Source organism: Phyllobates terribilis, unplaced genomic scaffold (genome assembly GCF_046119375.1).
Source record: "Phyllobates terribilis strain yellow unplaced genomic scaffold, ASM4611937v1 Scaffold_13__5_contigs__length_258822181, whole genome shotgun sequence".
In the NCBI taxonomy this organism is placed as follows: domain Eukaryota; kingdom Metazoa; phylum Chordata; class Amphibia; order Anura; family Dendrobatidae; genus Phyllobates; species Phyllobates terribilis.
In genome coordinates this window covers 77,120,716-77,137,472 of record NW_027362773.1, presented here as the reverse complement: position 1 = coordinate 77,137,472, position 16,757 = coordinate 77,120,716, and the positions used below count along the sequence as shown (strand labels likewise).

At 46.5% G+C, this 16,757-nt stretch overlaps 1 protein-coding gene across 1 annotated transcript in view; it reads right to left on the bottom strand.

Annotated features, from left to right (window-relative positions):
- The window catches only part of LDLRAD3 (low density lipoprotein receptor class A domain containing 3), a 150,582-nt gene extending 134,779 nt beyond the window's left edge, over positions 1-15,803 (bottom strand). The window contains exon 1 of the mRNA XM_073658140.1: positions 15,546-15,803. Within this exon, the coding sequence (XP_073514241.1) occupies positions 15,546-15,648 (103 nt within the window). The 5' untranslated portion in view covers positions 15,649-15,803. The remainder of the gene's footprint in view (positions 1-15,545) is intronic.
- Positions 15,804-16,757: the final 954 nt, after the last annotated feature.

The window sequence follows — 16,757 nt, the reverse complement described above, 5'->3', positions numbered from 1 at the left end:
GCCGCCGGCTAACAGCTTATGAGTCATTGCTGCACATTTTCCATTACTGTGGAGAAACTGGGAAAATGGCAGAAATATATATGAGCAAAAAATACTCCTGCTTGCCATAATCCAGTAGTTTGTGCTGGAGTAGAGATATTCAGCTTGGCAAAAGAATTAGACAGAGACAACCATATTTCAGAAAACCGTGCAGACAAGTGGTTTCCACAAGATTTCCATGGCGGCTCATGTATGGCCACCCAAGACCCGAATTACACGGACTACATGTTGATTTTTGTTCTCAATTTTGCACTGAAAATCCACAACCAATTACTGTATCACTTTTCCAACGCAGATCCTTAAAACCAAACCAAGGCTACTATGTTGCGGATTTAAGGACTATCCATCGGCTACCCTCCGATGCCGATGAAGTTATGGCCACAAAACTTTGCCAAGACATGGGCACGATTGGCAAACTTTGCGCATGTGTCCTATCCTAATAAACAGGATTCGCACTTTATACCCATGGCAGATAAGAGATCGAGGCATCTAGACAGCAAAAACACGGATGAGGAACACGGTCACGATATACTGGGCATGTATACTGGTCAAGTGTATGCCAAAATGACCCTTTAGGGCATTATGGATCGGTTTGATGTAGGAGTCGGGAGCTTTTCAGGGAACATACACCAAACTAGTAACAAGGCTTAACACTGTCTAAAGTGACCCTATAGGTGCCCAAGACCGGCCTATGCCAAGTATATGGGGACCTATTGACAGACATGATATTGGGATGAAGAACCATTGGGCGCATTAAATTTTGAAGCCCGATTTTTTCTTTATAGAAATAGATAAGCGGCACACATGCACCCTCGGTCAATCCGAACATTCATGTGTGGGCCTGGGTGGTGAGGAATCAAGCTCAGTAGATTTGCACCGGGTCACATTAAAGAGGTTGCCCACTACTTTTACATTGATGACCCATCCTTAGGATAGGCTGGGGTCCGACACCCGGCACCCCCGCTGATCAGTTATCGGTGCCGGCGGCCGCAAGTACTGACTTGCTGAGCTTGGCAGTCTACTTGTAGTGGCTGCTGCGGGGTACAGCACATCCGACCTATTGATTTGAATAGGAGGCGGATGTGCAGTACCCTGCAGCGGTCACTACAAATAGACAGCCAGCCCCGCAAGCAAGTACTTCCGAACGGCGCCGCCACCACCACCACCGATAGCTGATCTAGCTGATCAGCGGGGGGTGCCGGGTGTCGGACCCAGACAATCGGACATTGATGACCTATCCTAAGGATAGGCCTTCAATGTATAAGTAGTGGATTTTTTTCCCCAAACGAAACCTTTAAATCCCAGTAATCTGTACAAACTACAGCCCAAAAATCTGACGGGTACAACGATCTAATGGTGGCCATTCTTCACATTTCGTTATTTCTAGGATGTAGGAAGAGGAGATCGTCGTTAATATAAAATAAACTGATTTTTGAGTTATAATTCAGGATCAGGAGGTGGAACGTAGAGATACACAATTACACTTATTACTCGCACACAATCTACCTGGAAATAAGAAATACAATTTTCTTTAATCCACTTAAGTAGGTGCATCTATTCGAGAGGTAGGAGTTTAATTAAAATGACAAGAGTGAGACGCCGGAGGCGCCGTGAAATGTGAACACATGAGGCATCGTGCGAGAGAGACACCGAGGCTTAATGAGGAGCATGAAAACTACTACGAAATACTGGAGATGGGGAACATCGAATAAAACTTTACTCCTTCATGTCCAAGGCACATTACCACTTTGGAATTGATAAAGCCACGTTCTTACGCTTCTTAGTTACATCGGCTATCAGAAAAGTGGCTACCAATATGGCCACTATTACAGCTCCCAATGGGATGGTTACTCAGCATCCGGGAAAGGGAATGAAGCAATATGGTGGCAGGGGCTGCATCTCTTAGCATTTTGGGAAAGATGGAGAACGACTTCTAAAATACTATTTTATGCAGTTTGTGGTAAAGCTGGACGCTAGCTATCGCAGCTGCAGTTACAATTTCCAATCTTACGGGAAAATTCTTGAATGGTTTTACAAAACTTTTGGGAGGCACCTTTCAGCTTTAGCTGGTACCTGGAAACCAAGATGCAATATTGGGGATGCATCTTTGCATACCTGGGTCAACGGGCCGTTCAGGAAGCAGAGAATATTGTGTGACGGCTCCTTTAAGAGTTCTAAAAGATGAAGGATTACAGCGAATCCATTGCGAAATCCTCGTGTTACATGCAGCTTTGATGTGGATTTCTCGCAGAATTCACCTTTCGCAATGCAAAAGGTCTAGAATATTTCTGCCGTGGATCTTGCTTCAAATCCATAGCAAAACCAAACGTTAGATGCATGTTTTACTGCCCATTTATATATTTCCCTTTCACTGTGTACTAAAAGGCAGGGCTGTGGAGTCGGAGCCCATTGTGGTGGAGTCGGAGCCCATTGTGGTGGAGTCGGAGCCCATTGTGGTGGAGTCGGAGCCCACTGTGGTGGAGTCGGAGTTGGTATAAATTTGACCGACTTCTAAAATATATAATAAATTGGGTACAGTAGTTCAATGCAGTTTGTGGGGAATATTTTTTTTATAAGAATTTGGGAAAGTTATGAAATGTCCTATAAATGTCTGACCTATTCCTAATCTAAGGATCTAGACTTTTAGCGGAGATGAATCTGTGCTACAGTAAATTTATCACTTAAACATGAGCCGTGTATGAGGGAGTCGGAGTCGTGGAAATTGAGGAGTTAGAGGTTTGGCTTACCGACTCCACAGCCCTGATTAAAAGGTTGGAAAAAAAATAATAAATAGTATGCCTGTTTTTATGCACCTGTTTCCCCTACAATCAAAAGGGTTGTTCGTGCAGCCATTAAATCAGTTGGCAGCGCAAACACCAAATGTTAAAATGCAATGTGCTGCCGACTTCATACATGCAAAATGAGGACCATCACATGCGCTCGACATATAAAGCCACCCGGTGGGAGCAAAAAATTTATTATGGGCTTTAAATGCTGTTCGATGTACAAGAGCTGATCAACTCTAGTCAAGCCTGTGCTCATATTGTGGTCCGTTCACATAGGCCGATTCTACCTGGACAGTTAATACTATTGATCTGTGCCCAAACAAGGTGCATGAATATTGTCGGCAGCACTCCTTGCTTGCACCGACAATGACATCGATGGTTTAATGGTCCCCCACAAATGATCCCATCAGTGGACAAACAAGCGTTTTGCTCATTCGAAGTCTGATCGGAGGCCTGTTTACACGGGCTGATGATTGGGAACATTCGTTTTTTAGGAACTCTTGTATCAGCATTAGTTAGTGTGATAACAGCACGGTCTGTGTATAAGGAAAGCAAGTGCAGACAAGTCGAATAGCAAGGTTCAGTCAAAACATAAAAATGGTGGCTTCTTCTGTGTGCAAGAGACAAGCACACCTCACCACAATGAAGGATGCTTTGTTCACCGCCTGCCATGCTGCACAATTTCCTTCCCTGAGGGGACGGGATTCAGACCGAGTTTCCAAGTAAGAATCAGGTTACATGGAAGGAAACCGAACAGCAGCGAAGTCGATGGCTCCTTCATGGGCCTGAGGTCAACAGTGACTGACACCAAAGATGTCGGAGTGAACGATTATTATATTGTTATTACAGGACAACGTGTCAGAACGCGAAAGCAAGACAAACCTGCTGTAGACGGGGAAGATCCTGCGCCAACATTGGAAAACCCTGCGCCAAAAAAGAGTAGGAGTACTGTACTACAAGTCTCAGCAAGCTCGTGGCTTGTTCATTGCTAAAAAACATAGATGGAACAAAATATAAAGCAAATAGTATCTATAGGATCCTTCATTATCAGGATAGGCGAGTGTCACGGATAGGATATGCCAACATATTTGCTCGGTGCACCCTTGGAGAAGCCAAGCAGTTTCATCCACCTTCCATACCTGTTTTCCATATCTCTCTGCCTCCTCTTGCTCGACTGACAGCTCTAGCTTTAACCGGAGCCAGATCGGACGGAGATGAAAAAAAAAAAAACAAGTGGATAGGAACAGATTCACATAAAACAAAATGTTATTTTTGCATAGGAATTATTTTCCCAGGTCTTCTCTCTCACCTTATTCAATTGTCATCAAGTAGGTGTGAAGTGGCACAGATCTGATTGGCCTCACCAAGGGTGCACAGAGCACCTGTGCTTGGTTTGTGCAGTCATTTTGTGACCAGACAACACCATATTTTTAGTCAGTGAAAATCTCAGAAAAAGTTTCAGGTGTTTTAATCCCCAGAAGGTCACTGTACTTTATGTCGGTGTCTCCGCATGGCTCTCCTCCTTCCCCCATGCAGGAACGCCGACATACTCATCGCAGTCACCTTCCTGTCTGGTGTCATGCCTCCTGCTTGTGTTCACGCCGCACTTCCTGGCTGTGCGCCGTTCTTGAAGGGGCAGCACGCACACATAGTAAAATGCCCCAGGCCCAACCAATAGCTGGAAGGCATTTAGTATCTGAGTACACCTGCAAGATTGCTCCCTACCAATAGCTGGGAGGCATCTTTTATATAAGGCCCCCTCCCCTATAGGGAGTCGCCAAAGCAACACTATTCATTAGTGTTTAGTTTCTCCTACTAGTGAGTTGTTAGGTCCCCTGGCCCTTGCGCGGCCACAGTCCCGAACCCGGTCCCCTGGACCTTGCGCGGTCCTTGTGCAGCCGTTGCCGGTATCAGCATCGGAGACCTGTGTGTCTGTACATGCCCTGAGTATTATTATATGTAACCAGACAGCTAAAACAAGTCTCCGAATCAGTCCAGTCTGAACGTAGCCAGAGTCCGTGTCAGCGAACCTGACCCCTGGGGTCAGCAGCTACAGTAACGGGAACTGCATTAGGAGTGGTACCTGGCAGCTACCTGTAGCCCAGCCTGTCAAAACCGTCAGGAGCTGCAGTGAACACCAGGTTGCCGCTTAGCTAAGCCCCTTCCTAGGCAGGAATGGCCCCGTGGCACAGTGGGTCCATGAATCACGTTCGCCACCTGTGGGCATGACAGCCACCACTACCATACTTTGCTGCTCTTGTACTTTCTATTGTATTTCTTAGCCCTAATTTTGATGGCAAAGGTTGGCCTTAAAGCTTCTCTATTTGCAAATTACCGCTCAGTAGACACGGACGAAGGGACGATGTTTCCAGAAATTTATCTTGCCTTGCACTAATCCCACCCATTGTGCTTTTACTTAAGTCCCAGAGGACGGGGTAGGTCATCCTTGAGGCTTTCTGAAATTCAAAACACTTGCACCAGGGACATCTAATTTCACAGCAAGAACAACCTCCACTATTAAAACGCTGGGGCAGCGAAAGTGCAGTATCAAAAGGGCTCGACATGAGACACCCTGTCCTGTCCTCTGAGACGTTGACCAATCCATACTGGAGGAAGAGTTTAGCAACTTTCTAATGTACTTAGTCTTACCAATCACTTCTCTGTCTTGGGCTGAGGATTAGAAAGGAGTATGAGACCAAGGCAGGAAAGAGATTCGTAATACCAAGTAAATTAGAAAATTTGCAAGTCTTTTCCTCAATATGGCTTGATAGGCGTCTCGGGGGACAGGGTACCCTATGGCAAGCTTTTCTAAAATCCTGGGCGTGCACAGTCAACAGAAGTGCATGTGCTCCGACATTAGACATCAACGGTTTGGAAAGCCTTTGCATCAGGCGGCCTGTCATCGGAGACGTTGTTCAAGCCATATTGGGGAGAAGTTTTACAAATCTCTAACGTACTTTCCAATCACGTTCCTTTCTATTGTAGATATTTGTAATCTATGTTCCATTTTTTTGCAATTACTGGACAACCCCTACGTGAATGCAATGAGCCTGAACTGGGCATTACTTTTCTAGTTGCTTGGGCAGGCTCGCTTTGCTTATGTCACAGTCGGCCCTGATCCATTCTGACTATTATTTTGGTGTCCAAACATGTAGGGATCTTACCCAAATGATAAATAACCCAACAGCCCCAGATCAGTGAATACGAGGGAATGGTTTATGACTTTTACCAGAGTACTATTATTTTCTGCAGGAGAAGTGATGACAGGTATAAGGCGTCAGGCGTCTGTCTCGTGCGCCCTTTGCACAGACGGTATCTACCTGCCGGGTTACATTCTGCACGACGTAAAGTCCTAAAATCACAAACGCCCTGACAACTGTAATCTCACAGTGTACTTCCACCAATATTGACAGTGCGGCCCCAAATACACTGCTCAAAAAAATAAAAGGGAACACTCAGATAACACATCCTAGATCTGAATGAATGAAATATTCTCATTGAATACTTTGTTCTGTACAAAGTTGAATGTTCTGACAACAAAATCACACAAAAATCATCAATGGAAATCACATTTATTAACCAATGGAGGCCCGGATTTGGAGTCACCCCCACAATTAAAGTGGAAAAACACACTACAGGCTGATCCAACTTTGATGTAATGTCCTTAAAACAAGTCACAATGAGGCTGAGTATTGTGTGTGGCCTCCACGTGCCTGTATGACCTCCCTACAACGCCTGGGCATGCTCCTGATGAGGCTCAGTATTGTGTGTGGCCTCCACGTGCCTGTATGGCCTCCCTACAACGCCTGGGCATGCTCCTGATGAGGCTCAGTATTGTGTGTGGCCTCCAGGTGCCTGTATGACCTCCCTACAACGCCTGGGCATGCTCCTGATGAGGTTGCGGATGGTCTCCTGTGGGATCTCCTCCTAGACCTGGACTAAAGCATCCGTCAACTCCTGGACAGTCTGTGGTGCAACGTGACGTTGGTGGATGGAGCGAGACATGATGTCCCAGATGTGCTCAATCGGATTCAGGTCTGGGGAACGGGCGGCCAGTCCATAGCTTCAATGCCTTCATCTTGCAGGAACTGCTGACACACTCCAGACACATGAGGTCTGGCATTGTCCTGCATTAGGAGGAACTCAGGGCCAACCGCACCAGCATATGGTCTCACAAGGGGTCTGAGGATCTCATCTCGGTACCTAATAGCAGTCAGGCTACCTCTGGTGAGCACATGGAGGGCTGTGCGGCCCTCCAAAGAAATGCCACCCCACACCATTACTGACCCACTGCCAAACCGGTCATACTGAATGATGTTGAAGGCAGCAGATCGCTCTCCACGGCGTCTCCAGACTCTGTCACGTCTGTCACATGTGCTCAGTGTGAACCTGCTTTCATCTGTGAAGAGCACAGGGCGCCAGTGGCGACTTTGCCAATCCTGGTGTTCTGTGGAAAATGCCAAGCGTCCTGCACGGTGTTGGGCTGTGAGCACAACCCCCATCTGTGGAAGTCGGGCCCTCATACCACCCTCATGGATTCAGTTTCTAACAGTTTGTGCAGACACACGCACATTTGTGGCCTGCTGGAGGTCATTTTGCAGGGCTCTGGCAGTGCTCCTCCTGTTCCTCCTTGCACAAAGGAGGAGGTAGCGGTCCTGCTGCTGCGTTGTTGCCCTCCTATGGCTCCCTCCACATCTCTTGGTATCTGCTCCATGCTCTGGACACTGTGCTGACAGACACAGCTACCTTTCTTGCCACAGCTCGCACTGATGTGCCATCCTGGATGAGCTGCACTACCTGAACAACTTCTGTGGGTTGTACTGTAGACACCGCCTCATGCTACTGTACCTCTAGGGGTGAGCGCAATGGCAAAATGAAAAAGTGACCAAAACAACAGCCAAAAAGGATGAGAACAGAGAAATGGTCTGTGGTCACCACCTGCAGAACCGCTCCTTTATAGGGGGTATCTAACTAATTGCCGATCATTTCTACCAGTTGTCTGTTCCATTTGCACAACAGCAGGAAAAAATTGATTCACAATCAGTGTTGCTTCATAACTGGACAGGTAGATGTCACAGAAGTGTGATTGACTTGGAGTTACATTGTGTTTAAGTGTTCCCTTTATTTTTTTGAGCAGTGTACTTTCTATATCAGTGCTTCATAGGTCTTAGCAGTGGCCTAAATTTAATTTAAAAAAAATAAAGAAATAAAAAAAAAAAAAAGGGCTTGTGCCATCTATATTTCTAATAATTAATTCATCCTAAAAATAAAATGCAAATTACAGCTCCATCTTTATAAGGCCCCAAAGGTCTAAGCGTCATTTGTCCTGACACAGTTTCCTTATTCCACAGCAAATGCAGGGTACGTTAGGATAAACCCAGCAGCTCAGATCCCATCCACATATGTCCCAGAAATAAAAGACTTCTACAAAGAAGACCCCCTCAGTCTGATGGACACGACCGGTCCATGTATTATATGGAATGCCATTTATTTGACTGTAATACAACATCCGACCTGCAGTGGCCGCTGCATGGAAACTGTACAGCAAAAATGCTGCAGAGAAGCTTGGTGATCAACTGATCGGCGAACCAGCTTCTATTTACAAAGAGTTTGATCTTGGATCTTTCCTAAAGCAACTTTCTGTCAGTGAGACGAGTCTGTCTGGCTCCTGAAACCTTTTGCGATCATTTCATATCACAGTGGTGGGCCGCCAATGCATCAGCACTTTCCATGGAGAAGGTAAATGGGACCTGTCCTGTGGAAAATGGTTTCTAATCTGCAGGCAGGATATTATAGGACAGGAGGAGCTGATCAGATTGATGGACATTTCTGTGGGAAAAGTTTCAGTAAACTTTGCACTTTATTTATTGAAATCCATCGTATTTGTATAAATTGGGAGTCCGGTCCTAAATCAGCCCCCAAAAGTCTAAAAACTTTATGCAACGATTTGTTCCAAACTTTGACCAATTTCTCACCAAGGTCTAGTAACAAAATATACAGTCCTGCTCATAGTTATTGGCACCCATGAAGTTTGAGTACATAATGTGGAATATCGCCTGAAAAAATGAATCAAGTTAAAGTTTTTTGTATAAAGACTCGTGATAAATACAAAAGAGCAAATGATAACCAAGAATTTAAAGCAAAAAACAATGGGAGGGAAAAATAGAAAAATCTAAAGCCGCTGTCACTGGTATTACCACCCTTTACATTAATTTAGTTTGGAAACACATTTTGACTCGCCTGTGGTAAATCAAAAAACAGATTCACCTGTGATTGTCGGTGCCCATGTGACATGAATTAGCCAATGAATGAGGACTTGTGTTTTAAAAAGCTCCATGGTAGGCCCTGTTCCTTTGTCACAATGGTAAAGACAAAAGAGCTGTCCGAGGACATCAAAACTGCTATTATTAGCAAACACAAGACCTCCAGAGGGTATAAGGCCATCTCCAAAGACCATGGAATCCCAGTTTCAACAGTGCGCAATGTTATTAAGAAGTTTGCCAAGCATGGAACCATCAAGAACCTCCCTGGACGTGGGGGAAAGAGGAAAATTGACAAGAGATGTCTTCGAAGGTTGGTGCGAATTGTAGAAAAAATACCACATCAAACATCGAAATAGTCTGGAATAGTCTGGGGTCATCGTTTCAACAAGTACCATACGCCATACACTAAACCAAGCAGAGCTTTATGGGAGAAGGCCAAGGAAGAAACCATTGCTGAAGAAAAGACATAAAAAAGGAACAACTGATCTTTGCCAAAGAGTACCGTGGCAAACCACAATCCTTCTGGGAAAATGTTCTGTGGACAGATGAAACAAAAATAGAGCCTTTTGGCAATGGAAAGCAACAGTTTGTTTACAGATGGCGCAATGAAGCTTATAAGGAAAATAACTCCTTACCAACAGTTAAACATGGTGGAGGATCCATAATGCTGTGGGGTTGCTTTGCTGCACCCAGTACTGGAGACCTTGACCGTATCATAGGAATCATGAAATCAGCGAGTTATCAAGATATTTTAGAGTGAAATGTCCTACCCAGTGTAAGAAAACTTGGTTTGAGTTGAAGATCATGGGTCCTCCAGCAAGACAATGACCCAAAGCACACAGGAACGGTTGAAAAAGAAAAAATGGACTGTTTTAGAGTCCTGACCTCAATCCCATTGAATATCTTTGGGGTGAGCTGAAATCTGCCATTGGGAAAAAGAAACCTGCAGACATTCAAGAGCTCAAACAAACTGCAAAGGAAGAGTGGGAGAAAACTTCATCTGAGAAGTGCAAGAAGATTATAGATGGTGACAAGAAGCTTATAGATGGCTACAAGAAACGTCTGGAGGCTATCAGCAATGCCAAAGGGTGTGCAACCGAGTATTAATTAGGGGTGCAACCAAGTATTAATTAGAGGGCCTTTATTGCTGCACATGCTGTGTATTCAGTTTTTTCTTTGAAATTGCAACATGGATGTTGAAAAACAATGTTTTATTACTATGGACCACTAATTAAAAAATCCTGAGGATGTAACTTTGGTATATTTCCATTTATTTCTGAAGATAGTGTGCAATATATGAAAAAAAATGAAGGGCTGCCAATAATGGTGAGCAGCATTGTAGGCAAATCGGGCCAAAAGTTGCACGGAGTCGTCCAAAAAACAAGAAAAGCTGTTTGCAGTGACACACACACACACACGTAATATCTGACATTAATAGTAAAGTACTGTATATATATTTTTTTTAGATCTCAGTAACGAACCCCTAGTCCTATGAGAAATCTGTAAACCTTACTCCGAGTTTTATTGTGGCAGCAAACTTGGTTACAAATTACAAATGTCTGCAGATCAATAACCAAGGACGATTTATCGAGACAAGCCGCCGGCCAGTCTGTATTACAATGAGACGCTTCTGTGCAAAGGAGCAGGAAGGAAGCAAAAAAGCAAATAATCTCATGGATTAAAACAAACTGATGTCAAATGGTCGAATCCCAGGGCAGCAGCAGATAATCCCTACCTAATACTGACATAGTGACGGCTGCTGTAATACAACATATTGTGTAATACAACATATTGTAAAGCTTTATATGGACATCACGAATATTAAATCTTACCACTTACACAATAATACACCAGTGATGGGTGTAAGCATGGCAGAGGGCAAGCACAGCCGAGGGGATGGCAGAGATATGGCAGGTACTGCGCTGTAATGCAGGAAGGAAGGGAAATAAAGGCAAAATCATGGGAAGAGTCATGCTAAGCCCATTAAGCCCTGTGCACACCCCAAGGTATGTGCCAAGTGCAGCCAAAGGCTCCTATTTAGCAGTCACTGTCCAAGAGGGCCCTTTTTGCATCCATCCAGCTATTCCGTGCCCGCCCGACAGGCGGCAGCTATGCAGTCCCCGCCCGCCCCGCCTGACAGGCGGCAGCTATGCAGTCCCCGCCCGCCCCGCCTGACAGGCGGCAGCTATGCAGTCCCCGCCCGCCCCGCCTGACAGGCGGCAGCTATGCAGTCCCCGCCCGCCCCGCCTGACAGGCGGCAGCTATGCAGTCCCCGCCTGCCCCGCCTGACAGGCGGCAGCTATGCAGTCCCCGCCTGACAGGCAGCAGCTATGCAGTCCCCGCCCGCCCCGCCTGACAGGCAGCAGCTATGCAGTCCCCGCCCGCCCCGCCTGACAGGCAGCAGCTATGCAGTCCCCGCCCGCCCCGCCTGACAGGCAGCAGCTATGCAGTCCCCGCCCGCCCCGCCTGACAGGCAGCAGCTATGCAGTCCCCGCCCGCCCCGCCTGACAGGCAGCAGCTATGCAGTCCCCGCCCGCCCCGCTTGACAGGCAGCAGCTATGCAGTCCCCGCCCGCCCCGCCTGACAGGCAGCAGCTATGCAGTCCCCCACTAGCATGAAAAGCAGCTGCAGCTTAAACAGAGCAGTGTGGTATCTCAGCAAGCAGGAAGGACACCGAGGAGCCATCAGTTAGGCTAGGTGGGTAGAGACTGAGTTTAAACCTTTTAGTTCTACAGCCATTCTGACATTGATTATCAAAGTAAGTACACCAGCCTCATCTAGTCCAAGATCCATTTAATGATGCATCCCATCTATATTGTGAAATGTGGTAACAAGTCTGCCTTTAAACACCTTGATCCTTTTGTCTTCAGGGAAGATAAGTAGCTGACAAGTGTCTGGTGGCATCTTTTTCCCCTCTGCCCAGTGTATGTGTCCAATTGTGTGGATTTTGCTTTATATTTACCACTGATTTCACTTGGAGAAAAATTTTACAAACACTATATGCAAGTTTTTGTGGTGCAAAACAAAGTTGCAGATTATGGCACACACCATATTTGCACAATAATTTGTGACTTTAACCTTTTCCGATAGTTATACCATTTTTCTACAAAGTGAGCAGAGTTTGGCCAAGGTCAAGACCAGGGGTCCTCAAACTACGGCCCGCGGGCCACATGCGGCCCACCGAGGATTTTTATCCGATCCGTGTAATCGTGGGCGGAACGACGAGGCGGCGAGTAAAGGCGATGCGCTGCCACTCCGGAAGACTTGCGGCCCTCCATATACAGCACAGACAACGTGATGACGTCACACGCCGGTGCCAGAAGTAGACGGAATCGAGCGGGCGCCTATTCAGAGCAGTGGGATACATAGGTGAGTACTGGTATTTTTTTTTATTTTTAACGCTGGGTCCGGTCTATCATGCATACTGGGGACATTTACCTGCCTATTGGAGACCTATGCTGCCTATTGGGGACATTTACCTGCCTATTGGGGACCGATGCTGCCTATTGGGGACATTTACCTGCCTATTGGGGACCGATGCTGCCTATTGGGGACCGATGCTGCCTATTGGGGACCGATGCTGCCTACTGGGGACCGATGCTGCCTATTGGGGACATTTACCTGCCTACTGGGGACCGATGCTGCCTATTGGGGACATTTACCTGCCTACTGGGGACCGATGCTGCCTATTGAGAACATTTACCTGCCTTTTGAAATACCAGTAAGTTTGTTGATTTAACTTTACTTGTTCTTCATTTTAAATATTGTATTAGTTCCCGTTTTGTTTTTTTACTTCAAAATAAGATATGTGCAGTGTGCATAGGAATTTGTTCATAGCTTTTTTTAAAACTATATTCCGGCCCTCCAATGGTCTGAGGGACCCTGAACTGGCCCCCTGTTTAAAAAGTTTGAGGACCCCTGGTCAAGACTATTGATAAATTAGATCATTAGTCCATGTGGAAAAAACACTCATCTGAATAATTCTATTAACTTACATATTTCTGGGTGCTATCAGTTTTGCATCTGAACAAGTCCTTATAATAACCGGGAAGGAAAAAGTGTACAAATAAAAAGTGATCATAAGGATATTGGTGGGTAGCAAAAGAGTTTGGGATTTATTTTTTATTGCTTTAGGATGCAAGATATATAATTTTAATAGAATTTATATCCCACACCTGCACTAAAGGGGGGGGGGGGGGGTGGTAATGAACGTGCTCCTGCGACTATTGCAGAGATTACTTGACCTTCTATACCAGAAACATTTATTCTCTTCTGTTTGTAAACATCCAATACAAGTTGTTTCTTCATTTACTAACATAACTGCACTTTCAGGAAACTTTTGCCATATGATTGTTGGGATGCAGGTGTGGAGGAGGCAGAGATCACAGGAGATTGCCTGCACCCGTTACAATCATATCAAATCATCAGTTTTAGTTTCTGATGCATAACAAGAATTGTTCAAATCACTTAACAGTAAGGAAAAAAATAAAATAAACATTGCAAAAATAATTATAAATAAAAGCTTTAAGCCTTGTCTTGTGTCTCTATAGACTGGGATGGCATAAATGGTGCAAGAATAAATTCCTGAAAAAAAAAGTAATACGAAAGCCTCATTATATTATATCCTGACATTTAGGCTTCACCCTCAGACAGAGGTGCTGCCCTCAGGATTTGCTGCCTCCATATCTCTGCTTTCCTTTACTTTCCTGGAACTTAAAACACATGATACAGAAACTATAGTTTCTATAGGAGATGAAAGTATTTCACTAACTGAATGTCCCCCTCCCCTCTGCAGCCAGATGTGCTAATAATGCGGGATTCAAGTGATAACCCACAGCTCGGAGGGGGGGCTCCAAGCTAAACAAATACAGGCTGCACTACTAATGTACATAGCAAGGGACAATCAGCCACCCCGAAATAGGGGGAAGCAGGGCTACAACCGAGCAGGCACCCCCCACCAAGGCGTAGGGGGAAGCAGGGCTACAACCGAGCAGGCACCCCCCACCAAGGCGTAGGGGGAAGCAGGGCTACAACCGAGCAGGCACCCCCCACCAAGGCGTAGGGGGAAGCAGGGCTACAACCGAGCAGGCACCCCCCACCAAGGCGTAGGGGGAAGCAGGGCTACAACCGAGCAGGCACCCCCCACCAAGGCGTAGGGGGAAGCAGGGCTACAACCGAGCAGGCACCCCCCACCAAGGCGTAGGGGGAAGCAGGGCTACAACCGAGCAGGCACCCCCCACCAAGGCGTAGGGGGAAGCAGGGCTACAACCGAGCAGGCACCCCACCCCGGCGTAGGGGGAAGCAGGGCTACAACCGAGAAGGCACCCCACCCCGGCGTAGGGGGAAGCAGGGCTACAACCGAGCAGGCACCCCGGCGTAGGGGGAAGCAGGGCACCCCGGCGTAGGGGGAAGCAGGGCACCCCGGCGTAGGGGGAAGCAGGGCTACAACCGAGCAGGCACCCCGGCGTAGGGGGAAGCAGGGCACCCCGGCGTAGGGGGAAGCAGGGCTACAACCGAGCAGGCACCCCGGCGTAGGGGGAAGCAGGGCTACAACCGAGCAGGCACCCAGGCGTAGGGGGAAGCAGGGCTACAACCGAGCAGGCACCCCGGCGTAGGGGGAAGCAGGGCTACAACCGAGCAGGCACCCCAGCAATAGGGAGGGAGAGCGGTCGGAGAAACGAGAAGACACCCCAGAGTAAGGGAGCAGAGGGGGGGGGCGAACGGACGACCCAGCATAAGGGAGCAGGGGAAACGGGCAGACACCCCAATGTAGAAACTGTCGGAATGAGCAGAGACCACCCACCTCCCCCCAGGACCATAATAAAGCAGACATCCCAAAGTACAGAGTGCGGTGCAGACCGGTGTCCGGCTCTCCAGCAGTTGCAAAACTACAACTCCCAACATATCCCACCACAACTCCATGGAGCTTCTGTTTACATCTGTATGTTATGGGTGTCTGTGGCAGATGCAGAGATGTCACCGAGCAACTTGCACGGACAGTCACATATTTGGGGGAATGTGTGCATTCTGGTGCATGGGATGAACCACAACTCCCAGCATGCAGACCACCAGGAATCCTGATGCAAGCGCCCCCAAAACACAACCTAATCCTGCCTCCACTATTACAACATGGACCCCAAAATACACAAATCTCACAAATTCAATTCTCCCTAATCAGAAACTGAAATCGTACAAAATCCCAAAAATCCAGAAGTAAACACTAGCAGAGCGCCCCCTATGTCACCTAATGACAGTGCAGCCCCCATATGTACAGGGGATGCCAGTGATGGGGGGGGGGCTGCTGCGGGTCGGTGGGGGGCCACACCGGACAATAACACAGAGGAGGGGCTCCCAGGAGCACGTGACACAGGTGGGAGGGATGAGGAACAAAAGTAAGTGCCCCCCTCCCTGTCATGGACGCCCCTCTGCCCATAGCAGTGCTTTAGTGTGTACTCACCCACTGAGCCCAACATAAGACACAGGAGCCACATGTCCCGGAATGCAGGGGCGGCCCGGCCTCTCCTGGGGGGCACACACCGCCCGGGCACCGCGCTCTCCATTCAGCAGAGCCGCAGCCCGGGACTCATCGTGCCCTTCCCCTGGAAGCAGATCCCCCCCTTGTGAGTGTGACACGGCCAGTGTGTATGTGCGAGCCTGACATGCGCAGTGAGGCGGCGGCTGCATCTCCCGTCCCCAGCGCCGCACCATGTGATGCACCCGGCTGTAACCTACATCTATAGCAATGCCTTTCCGTAGCAACCAATCAGAGCGCGGCTTTCATTTTCAAACCCGCTCTGGGAAAATAAAACGCCAGTTCTGATTGGTTGCTATGGGAAACAGAAAGGCCTAGACTCAATTGAAAGCCTAAAATGTATACATTTTGGCCATTAAAATTAAATTTGAGGGACAAGTTGTTTTTCTATGGCGCCATCCGTTTTACCATATTCTGAAAAATGGGGTAAAAAAAAAAACCTCTGTAATTCTGCCATTGTTTTTATTATGTTCATTGTGTGGTAAAAAGGAAACACAGTGGGGCGATTCTCCCGGTCAGTGCGATCGCGGAGATACCAAACATGTCTAGTTTTATTTTAATAATTAAAAAATTCTAAATTTTGTAAAAAAAAAAAAACTGACGGTTTGTTCTTTGCGTGCCGAGCTGTAGTTTTTATTGATACCATTTTTCGGTATTATTTGTTGCATTTTTGGGACAGAGGTGCGGAAAGCGAAAAACAGCAATTCTAGCGTTTTGATTTGTCATTTATGGGACGGGTTAAACAATTTTATATTTGGACATTTCGATACCGAGTTTGCTTTTTTTATTTATTTATTTTCCGATAAAAAGGGGGGGGTTCAAATTTTTATTTTTCTCTATTTTATTTTAAAACTTTTATTTTTACTTTTGTTCTAGTCCGCAGTAGAGATTTCTGGTCAGATTGCTGTCGGTGCATATTTATGAAACATTACAATATTTTTTTTTTTTTTGTGTTTTCACTGTTATTTTGTATTACATTTTTTTATTATTTATATTGCTGTAATCCCACAATGCGATGTTTATTGGTTATTAATATTTTTACATTCCCCGCCCCTTTCCTCTTGTATTTAGCAATTAACTTTGATATCAAATGCCCCAAAATGCAAAAAAAATAAAAATAAAAATAGTATGCTTTTT